The sequence below is a fragment of the Paroedura picta genome, chromosome 9 (assembly GCF_049243985.1).
Source record: "Paroedura picta isolate Pp20150507F chromosome 9, Ppicta_v3.0, whole genome shotgun sequence".
NCBI classification, from domain to species: Eukaryota; Metazoa; Chordata; class Lepidosauria; order Squamata; family Gekkonidae; genus Paroedura; species Paroedura picta.
Window position 1 is genome coordinate 2,479,542 of NC_135377.1, and position 10,857 is coordinate 2,490,398.

General features: G+C 50.6%; 1 protein-coding gene across 1 annotated transcript; it reads right to left on the reverse strand.

Annotated features, from left to right (window-relative positions):
- On the reverse strand, positions 1 to 2,403 carry LOC143844977 (lymphocyte antigen 6E-like). Its single transcript, XM_077352884.1, has 3 exons — positions 2,346 to 2,403; positions 868 to 987; positions 1 to 125 (listed from the first exon to the last, which is right to left on the reverse strand). Exons 1-3 carry the CDS (start codon positions 2,401 to 2,403, stop codon positions 1 to 3), a joined length of 303 nt encoding a protein of 100 aa, XP_077208999.1.
- Positions 2,404 to 10,857: the final 8,454 nt, after the last annotated feature.

The following is a 10,857-nucleotide window of genomic DNA, read 5'->3' on the forward strand; positions in this document are numbered from 1 at the left end:
CTATGATGTTGGAGGCCAGATGTTGCACCAGGAGTGGTCACAGCAGTAAATAGAACTGGAGTAGTCGGAGAAAGACGGACAGTGTGGAGCACACATCTTGGTGACGACGCGCTCAGGTCGGCTCCCTGGAAAAGAAAGCGGAAACGAGAGAGACGCAGGAGGAGGTCAGAGCGGCCTTCCTGGACTCTAGGAGGGACGGCAACCATGGTGCTGCTCCAGGGCTATGGAAAGCAATGGGGGCCCCACAACGAAGCATCTGAAGAAGTGAAGCTCTCCAGATGTCCATGAATTACAATTCCCACGAGCCCTTGCTGTAGTGCTGGCAGGGACTCATGGGCATTGTAGTCCATGGATGTCTGGAGATCCTCAGTGTGGCCACCCATGATCTTCTAGGGCAGGGGTAGTCAAACTGCGGCCCTCCAGATGTCCGTGGACTACAATTCCCAGGAGCCCCTGCCAGCATTTGCTGGCAGGGGCTCCTGGGAATTGTAGTCCACGGACATCTGGAGGGCCGCAGTTTGACTACCCCTGTTCTAGGGTGTGGCAGCTAGGGCACGTCCCCTGGGAGTCGCTTTATGGGGGCTGCTGCTGAGATTCATTGAGCCTCCCCCTGTCTGCCCGCCTGCCTGCCCGCCTGCCCAGGGCTCACCAGCTGAGTACCGTTGCAGAAGGAGCTGAGTCCCTTGGTTCTGTGGCTGGACTGGGTTCTCCTGAACTCAGCCCCGCAGCAAGGATGGCTACGAGAAATTTGCCACCAGGTGGCCAGGTGTGGCCTCCACCAGCTGCAGAGCCCTTCTGGGCATGCCCCGTCCCCATGTCACCCACTTGCCCCGGGTATCGAATTGGCTAGGTACACCAGCTGCTTACCAGTTCCAGAATAGAACGAAATAGTCAGGCATTTCTGGGCGTTCTGGGGGCAGGAGGACAGCCGGAGGCAGCCCCAGTTCGACCTCTCCTCTTTACACGTGAAGCACATGATGGAACGGCCTGCAAAGAGATGGTTTGATGTCATCCGTTCAGTTGTGTCCGAACTTCAGCCATTCTATAGGAAAGCCTTGGCCTTGCACCCCTGTCTCTGACTGCTTCTTTCAGCTGGTCCATGGTCATCCCTGTGTCGGCTTTGATTGTGTCGAGCCAGTGGATCCTTTGGCGACCACATTTCCTTTGGCCGCTGACCATGCCGAGCATTCATGATTTCTCCAACGAGTTTGATCTCAGGATGTGTCCAAAGTAAGTGAGCTTCAGCCATAATATCTTCCCTTCTAATGACTTAGTTGGTTTGCTCCTCCCTAAAACAATCTTGTTGTTAACTGTGGCTGTCCATGGGATTCGCAGCATTCGTCTCCAACACCATAATCAAAAGCCTCTATTCTCCTCCTGTCTGCAAAGTCATAACAAGGAAAAGTGCTGGGCATAGTCAAACTGCGGCCCTCCAGATGTCCATGGACTACAATTCCCAAGACCCCCTGCCAGCGTTCGCTGGCAGGGGCTCATGGGAACTGTAGTCCATGGACATCTGGAGGGCCGCAGTTTGACTACCCCTGAATTACGATGTAGTTTAGGGCTTCCAGCACAGGTATGTTACTTGATCATGCCTTTTGTAAAAACCAACCTAAAAGGGATAATATTCATGGAAAAACCAAATGCAAACAGACAAAACCATGGATTGCGCCTTTCTTTGCAATGTGCCCCAATCTGAGTTCTTACTGATTACCTTGCCCTGCCCAGTATGCCAAACATGCATTTTTAAAAATTGTTTACCACATTACATTGCTGTGATAAAATCAAGACAGCCACAATATATTTTATTTCTTAGAGGCAACCTTGTAATGCGCTCATCCCCTTAAAAAATGCTTCGGGGGGGGGGGGGGGAAGGAGGGAGGGAGGGAGGGAAGATGGCAACAGAAATGATGCCGGAGGGCAGCAGGGGACTAAGGGGGGTCATGGCAGCAAAACCCCCGAATGCGAGAGACTCCCCACTGGACAGCCCTGAATTTGGACCCACCTCAAAAATAAAATCAATATATCTGGAGATTCATTTGTCACAGGGTAAGGCAGATTTAAATGCAGAAAGGGGTGCAAATTTCAGCCTTTTAGAAAGACAAAGCTGATGGATTTTGCAAGTGCGGAAATGGCCACAGTCCCTTGTATGACCGATTGCACCAGATCTTGGAAGAACTGCCACCCAAAGACCCTCGGTTTCACAGCCTCCAGGTTCGACCTGGAGATTTCCCCAGAATTGCAGTTCATCTCCAGACTACAGAGATCAGTTCCCCTGGAGCAAAGGGGACCTGCAACCCTAGGGGACACTCCCGAGAAAGGGACAAAAACCCCAAGGGACTTACCAATCCCCACAAAGAGACCTGCTCCCACCAAGATAGCCAAGAAATACTTGCTCTTCATAGTCTCGTCCCGCCTTGCTCTGAGACGGCAGCGTGGAGGCGATGCACCATCTGGGCGCCCTCGCTGGGATCACCTTTGGGTGTCACTTAAGACCAAAAGCACTGGGCGTGAGCGCTCGAGGAGTGTGGGTAGATGAGGAAAGAGTCCCAAGAGATGTCTTTGATATCGTCTTGGCCTCTGGGGACAGGGACATAATGCTGGAAGAAAAGCCCAAATAATCCTCCTCCACCAGGATGCAGCTCCCACTAGGGCTATCAGTGGCTTGGCCATGCTCAGATAAATACTGGAGGGTGGGGTGAAGGAAGTGGGGAACCTGGGGGGGGGGAGGGAGTGACCATGTCCTTCTCAAATTCCTTTTGAGACGGGGGGCCAGGGAAGTCCATAATCAGGTGGACTTTGATAAACTCAGAGACATGATGAGGATCATCCCATGGACCAGAACGCTAGAAGAGACAGGAGTGAGTGATGGGGGGGGGGGGGGGCTCTCTTTGAACAACAGCTATTGCGTGCTCAAGCCACGACTATTCCAGCAAAATGAAAACCTGGTAGGGGATCCAAGAAGCGTATTTGGATGAGCAGAGAACTTCAGGAGGAGCTAAGGAAGAAAAAGGAAATGTCCAAGAGATGGAGGGAAGGGCAGACCTCTAAAGAAGGTGACCAGGCACTGCAGGTCAGCCGTCAGAGAGGCCAAAGCTGGGAGTGGACTGAGGCTGGCCAGGGAAAGCCTGCTATAACAAGAAAAGCTTCTTCAAATATGTGAGGAGCAAACGTGAAGTGAACGAGGCAATAGGCCCACTGTTGGGTGGAGAGACTTTGACAGAGGACAGAGAGAAAGCAGAAAGGCTCAATACCTATTCTGTCTCTGTGTTTTCCCAGAAGAATATGGGCACATCTAGGGGTGGTCATAGGCAAGGGCTAGTGTAGTCAGTCCTTCTTCTCCTGTTGCTTTTTCCTCTTGTCACTTTTCCTTGCATAATTCCTTGCAGGGGCTCATGGGAATTGTAGTCCATGGACATCTGGAGGGCCACAGTTTGACTACCCCTGGTAGCTTCTTGGGAAAGTTTGGGCATGATTTGGTCTAAAACCCACATCCTCTACATTTTAGGATCTTACCTAGCTCCTTCATGACTACGCTTCCCATTTTCAGTCTCCTTCTGGTTTCTTAGTGCGGTTTCCCTCTCGGTTGACAATGGAGCCAAAGAACAGAAAACGTGGAACAATTTCATCATTAGCAGTCTGCATCAGGCTGGTAGGCATGGGGGTGGTGGTGGTGGGGCCAGTGCCCACCCCACATGCCCATCCCACTGGTTGGAGGGTCTGCAGTGGGTGCTCCTGAGGCAGGGAAGGCACCCTACTGTGCCATCTGCGTATCTCAAAGGGTTAATGCTCCCTCCACCACTTTCCTCTCCGCCTTCATCTCAGTCTAATCCAGCCTTCCTTCTGAAATGCTCTGCACACAGATGGAAGAGATAAGAGGTAACATGACACCTGTGCCAAAGGGAAACTGTTCTGTTTCTCCTGGCTGGGGAGCTTTGGGGACTGGATCCAGTACCTGCTTGTGGTGTGAGGAATTCTGCACAGTGCAGGAGGCCCTGGAGTGGTCTGGTGTGTATCTTCTCCCTTGGAACACCTGGGCTGTGTTTTTGAAGGCACACCTTTCAGACCCCGCCTGTTTAATGACTGTTACACCACTCAGCACCCTACACATTCGACCATCTTGGTTACACCACGGCTGGATTAGATGCATCCGAGTTCTTTGCTGTCAAAAGCAGCCTGTGGGTGTTGGTAGAAAGCTGAACACCAGACACCTTAAACAAATAAAATAGTTTTATTGTGAAGAGAAATATCATTGTGTTGAAAGGAGAGAGGGGGAGAGAGAGAGAGAGCATATTATTTGTTCTAATAATTGTTGGTTGTGGTCATTCAGTCTGTTGTGGATGCCAACAGAGAGGAAGTGTGCTCAAAGGAGCAGGAAGTCTCCTATTGAGCCAATCAGGAAACTGGAGGAGAGAATTTGAAAAAAATATCTGGAAGTTCCTGATCAAAATATGCTAAATACACATCTCCTCTGATGCCCCCTGCAGGACACTCTTTACATTCTGCTCAGCCATGCAGATATTACATATTCCAGCAGTGAGCTGGGCAAAGGGAATGCCACTATTGCGCAGCCTTGGAATACAGCCATCCAATGTCCAGAGGAAATGATACCACGATGGGGCTCATTTGGGGTCACCCAGAAGTTGAGTCCTCATCGGCTGGCAAAACATGGGCTCCATCAGCCACCCAACGCAACCCATTGATTCATAGTTTCATTGTAGGTGTTAAGTAAGACGATCTTAATTATTATAAACATGGAGTTGTAAAACAGGTTGCTGAGACCGAATGGTTGTAGCCCATCAATGTACGTGCACAGTCATGGCCAGTATTATGACGGACAGAGGCTATGCAAGGTACTTTCCAGGCTTAGCTGTCCGCGTCTGTCAGAGAGCTAGTTTGGTGTTGTGGTTAAGAGCGGCAGCCTGTCATTTGATGAACTGAGTTCTATTCCCCACTCCTCCTCCACGTACAGTCAGCTGGGTGACCTTGGGGCAGTCACAATTCTTTCAGAGCTATCTTAGCCTCATCTGTTCTGTCTGTTGTGGGAAAGGAAGGGAAAGCAATTATAAGCCACTTTGAGACTCCTTTAGGTAATAAAAAGTGGGGTACAAAAATCTTCTTCTTCTTCTTCTTCTTCTTCTTCTTCTTCTTCTTCTTCTTCTTCTTCTTCTTCTTCTTCTTCTTCTTCTTCTTCTTCTTCTTCTTCTTCTTCTGTCAACGCTCTAAAGTGGCTGTTCCCTCCAGGGGAACTGATCTCCTTCATTGGGGGATTAGTCATAATTGCAGGGAATCTCCAGGTCCCACCTGCAGGTTGCTGAAAAAAAGGAGGACCCACTAGTTGCATGAAGCTAAGTCTAGGAAAAATCTGGCGTATTTTTTCTTCTTTTAAGATGAATCTTAGCAAGGCCCTTTGTGATTAAGCACATGCTGGGGCCCTTGACCAATGTGGTTCAGTAAAGAGCTGGGAAACACACAAGGAGGCAACTCCATATGAACTTCCTCAAAGAATTATTCTTCCAAGACATGACGGTCCAGCGTCAGCTGATGGAAGACCACTCTGAACTAGCAAAGAGGAGCTTCCATGGTGGGAAAAACTGGGAGAAGAGCAACAACTGCCCCACCTGGAAGAAAAACTATCTAGAGTACAAAAAGAAGCCACCCGACAGGTGCTGGCCCAGTTCCCCATGGTGTTTCTGTCCCAATCAGAACTCACCTCTCTAGCCACCCACAGAATTGACAGATCCCCAGGAGTGGTAGCCCAATCCCACAGGAGGCCCTTGGCCCAGAAGTGATGGGAAGAAGTAGACATGGAGGTGCAAGAAATGCTAAGGATGGATGTAATTAAAGTCTTATTTAGTGAACGGAGGAGTCCAATAGTCCTGGTCCTGAAACCAGACAGCAGTATTTGGTTTTGTGTGCCCTATCAGGAAGTTAGTCCCTTGGACTGCAAGGCGAACAAACCGGTCAGTCCTAGAGGAGATCAGCCCTGCCTGCTCCTTAGAAGGCCAGATCCTGAAGAAGAAACTCAAATCCTTTGGCCACCTCGTGAGAAGGAAGGACTCCCTGGAGAAGAGCCTAATGCTGGGAGCGATGGTGGGAAAAGAAGAAGGGGACGACAGAGAATGAGGTGGCTGGATGGAGTCCCTGAAGCAGTCGGTGCAAGCTTAAATGGACTCCGGGGAATGGTAGAGGACAGGAAGGCCTGAAGGATCATTGTCCAGGGGGTTGCGATGGGTCAGACACGACTTCGCAACTAACAACAACAACATCAGGAAGTTAACAAAATTGTGACGTTTGACATCTATCCCATGCCAAGAAGAGACGTCTTGATAGACCAGCTAGGGTCTGCCAAATATATTTTCAGCACTGGACCTTGCAAAGGAGTATTGGCAGATCCCGGTGGAACCCTGGGAGTGTGAGAAGACAGCTTTCAAAGTGCAGCAAAATCAGGTAGCACCTTTAAGACCAGCAAAGATTTATTCAGGGCGTGAGCTTTCGAGTGCAAGCACTCTCCCTCAGCCTAAGAACTAGCATCATGACAGTGGGAATAAGATGATGGTAGTTCATAGTCTGAGGCAGAGTCCTTGCACTCAAAAGCTCCCGCCCTGAATAAATCTTTGCTGGTCTTAAAGGTGCTACCGGACTCCGATTTTATTGTGCTACTTCAGACCAACACGGCTACTCATTTGAAGCTTTCGTAGTGCGTTTGTCATAGGCGATGGTGTGGCACTCCACATCCCTCAACAAATTTGTCTTGTTGTTTCAGGTCGATGTTAAATAGTGTGGGAGACAAAAATGGAATGTAACACCAGGGCGGAGGAGCCAACTCCCAGGCCCACCTTCTGACACCCACCTTCTAGGTGGGAACAGAACCACCCAAATACAACACTCACAATCTCCCAGGAGTGCAGCCCCCAAATCTCCCCCTTTTCAGTGGGATACGAAGAAGCCTGCAATTCCCAGGGGAGGAAAACATCCCACCATTAGTAATTTACTGAACAGGGTGTTCTCTTTTTAGGAACTTTGCCAATTGGGAATGTGTTATGGAGACATGTCTAATCAACTCTCTTTTTGAAGGGATGCTACCGCATGACTGGTCACACCTTCTGAGATGTTTACAAGAACAAGGAGAGACGAAGCAGGGGAATGACGGGACCACAATGGGATTTGGAAGGAATGAGGGCGTTGCCAGGGTGAACAGACCCTGAAACCAAACCAAGCCGCACTGGAAGAAGGAGAAACCTGGAAGGCCTCAGAGGGATTAAATATGGGAATGACGGTCAGAGCCCCGTGGCTGTGTTTGGCTTCCCATAAGGTGCCACCGGGCTCAAAATTTGTTTGGTTAAAATCAGTTAACTTTGTTGCGGTGTTAATTAATTAACACATTATTTATGAATCACATTTGTAGACCACCGCTCCTAGACCAGCCATCTCGCAGAGGTTGATCACATGAATGTTTACAACAGTCTAAAAACAACTCAAACGCAATCTCACCCTCCCTCCACCACAACCCCGCTGCCACCCACTGCAGCCATATTCCCCAGGGTTGGGGCTTAGAGGAGGGGCCCACCCTCTTTCCCTTGCCCTGGCCTCGGTAACGGGCCGCCACGCCTGCCTCTCCTCCCTCCCAGCGAGAAGCTCACCAGGCCACGAGAGAAGCTTTTTGCTGTGAGAGGGGGGGAAGAGGCAGGACACAAACACGCATGCGTGGCAGCTCCGCGCATGAATGTTTTCACCACCAGGGGCGCTAACGCACATGCGCAGGGCCCAGGCTGTCGGCTCTTCCCCACCCCCGGAGGTGATCCTCAACCCTAAAAAGGTCGGGGACCGCTACTATAGGGGACATCAGAGGAGATGTGCATTTAGCATAGTTAGTTCATGAACTTTGTGGTATTCTTCAAATAGTCTCATCCTGTGTCCTCATTGGATCATTCGGTGGCTTCCTGTTCCATTGAGCACACTTCCTCCCTGCTTGCCACAGACAGAATGAAATCAATAGAACAGCAGCTAGACAGTTAGTTAGGACTCTCTCCCCCCTCTTTCTGGACAAAGTTAGACTCTGTTTTTCATAGAACTATTTTATTCTTTTAAGCAGCTTGGTGCCTTACTCCTCTTTGCATAATTAAACTCTGCTGGGAAGCCTCATTTCTGGGTGGTTGATAGGAGAGCCCTGGTCCCTGAGATGCCCAGGCGAAAGGCCGGCCCAGAACACTTTAAAATAAATAAAATGGACAAACCCCGGCCAGAGAGAGCTTTTAAAGCACTTTGTTCTGGTGGGATTCAGTCACTGCTTTGCTTTTACGGGAATTCCTGGCCAGCAGCTGTCAGGCTGTTGCTTAGAAGACAGATCGGGCCATTATAAGGAGGACGAGAACACTGGACGCTTGCCAGAAGAAGCCGAAAAGGAGCCAGCCAAGGATGGAAAGACTGCCCATGCGGGCGTCTGCTGGCTACTGCTTCTCTGGGATGAAAACAACCCCCAGACAGCCTCCCAAGCTCCTCTGAATGTCAGACTACGGCTTGGCCCCTTGGCTGGCTGGCTAGCTAGCTTGTTGAACAGATCACCTACTGCCTGGTCCTTTTAACTGGAGAGGCCAGGGACCGAACCTGGGGCTTTCTGCATACCAAGCGGATGCTCTGTCACTGAGCCACAGTAAGCCGCTTTGAGACTCCTTTGGATAGAGAAAAGCAGCAAATAAGAACCAGCTCCTCTTTCCCCTCCTCCTCCTCCTCCTCCTTCAATAATATCAGACACTTTCAGCCTCACCTCCCTCACAGGGTGCCTGTTGTGGGGAGAGGAAAGGGAAGGCGATTGGAAGCCACTTTGAGACTCCTTTGGGTCGAGGAAAGTGGCATAAAAGAACCAACTCTTCTTCTTCTTCTTCTTCTTCTTCTTCTTCTTCTTCTTCTTCTTCTTCTTCTTCTTCTTCTTCTTCTTCTTCTTCTTCTTCTTCTTCTTCTTCTTCTTCAGTAATGTCAGGGTTCTCTCAGCCTCCCCTCCCTCATAGGGTGTCTGTGGTGGGGAGAGGAAAGGGAAGGCAATTGGAGTCTCAAAGCGGTTTCCACTCGCCTTCCCTTCCTCTCCCCACAACAGACCCCCTGTGGGGTGGGTGAGGCTGAGAGAGCCCTGAGATTACTGAAGAAGAAGAAGAGTTGGTTCTTATATGCCGCTTTTCCCTACCCGAAGGTGTAACAAAGCGGCTTACAGTCGCCTTCCCTTCCTCTCCCCACAACAGACACCCTGTGAGGTGGGGGAGGCTGAGAGAGCCCTGAGATTACTGAAGAAGAAGAAGAGTTGGTTCTTAGATGCCGCTTTTCTCTACCCGAAGGAGGCTCAAAGCGGCTTACAGTCGCCTTCCCTTCCTCTCCCCACAGCAAACACCCTGTGAGGTGGGGGAGGCTGAGAGAGCCCTGAGATTACTGAAGAAGAAGAAGAGTTGGTTCTTATATGCCGCTTTTCCCTACCCGAAGGAGGCTCAAAGCGGCTTACAGTCGCCTTCCCTTCCTCTCCCCACAACAGACACCCTGTGAGGTGGGTGAGGCTGAGAGATCCCTGAGATTACTGAAGAAGAAGAAGAGTTGGTTCTTATATGCCACTTTTCTCTACCCGAAGGAGGCTCAAAGCGGCTTCCAGTCGCCTTCCCTTCCTCTCCCCACAACAGACACCCTGTGAGGTGGGGGAGGCTGAGAGAGCCCTGAGATTACTGAAGAAGAAGAAGAGTTGGTTCTTAGATGCCGCTTTTCCCTACCCGAAGGAGGCTCAAAGCGGCTTACAGTCGCCTTCCCTTCCTCTCCCCACAACAGACACCCTGTGAGGTGGGTGAGGCTGAGAGAGCCCTGAGATTACTGAAGAAGAAGAAGAGTTGGTTCTTATATGCCACTTTTCTCTACCCGAAGGAGGCTCAAAGCGGCTTCCAGTCGCCTTCCCTTCCTCTCCCCACAACAGACACCCTGTGAGGTGGGGGAGGCTGAGAGAGCCCTGAGATTACTGAAGAAGAAGAAGAGTTGGTTCTTAGATGCCGCTTTTCCCTACCCGAAGGAGGCTCAAAGCGGCTTACAGTCGCCTTCCCTTCCTCTCCCCACAATAGACACCCTGTGAGGTGGGTGAGGCTGAGAGAGCCCTGAGATTACTGAAGAAGAAGAAGAGTTGGTTCTTATATGCCGCTTTTCCCTACCCGAAGGAGGCTCAAAGCGGCTTACAGTCGCCTTCCCTTCCTCTCCCCACAGCAAACACCCTGTGAGGTGGGGGAGGCTGAGAGAGCCCTGAGATTACTGAAGAAGAAGAAGAGTTGGTTCTTAGATGCCGCTTTTCCCTACCCGAAGGAGGCTCAAAGCGGCTTACAGTCGCCTTCCCTTCCTCTCCCCACAACAGACACCCTGTGAGGTGGGTGAGGCTGAGAGATCCCTGAGATTACTGAAGAAGAAGAAGAGTTGGTTCTTATATGCCACTTTTCTCTACCCGAAGGAGGCTCAAAGCGGCTTCCAGTCGCCTTCCCTTCCTCTCCCCACAACAGACACCCTGTGAGGTGGGGGAGGCTGAGAGAGCCCTGAGATTCCTGCTCAGAAGAAAAATATGTGTAGATCTCCCTGAAGAAGCTAAATGTGAAACTTCCATTTCAGTGTGTCTAAAGAGAGGTGTGTGGGCACGGAAGCTTATCCCCAGGATAAAACCTGGTTGGTCTTAAAGGCACCAGCTGGCCTCGAATGTTGTTCTACAACAGGGATGTGTCACTCTGAGCAAAGCAGGGAACCCAGAGACCACCGGTAAACAAACAGCTCATGTAGCCTTTCTTCTGATTTCACGGGACTGGAAGCCCCCCCACCCCCCCTGTGGAATTTAGCAGGCCTGCTGCATCT

Excerpts from the sequence above, each read along its gene's own strand:
- LOC143844977 (XM_077352884.1), bottom strand. The coding sequence starts at position 2,403 with ATGAAGAGCAAGTATTTCTTGGCTATCTTGGTGGGAGCAGGTCTCTTT. Across the intron at positions 988-2,345 it reads AGGTCTCTTTGTGGGGATTG|GCCGTTCCATCATGTGCTTC; the intron begins GTAAGTCCCTTG and ends ATCTCTTTGCAG. Across the intron at positions 126-867 it reads TTCGTTCTATTCTGGAACTG|GGAGCCGACCTGAGCGCGTC; the intron begins GTAAGCAGCTGG and ends TTTCTTTTCCAG.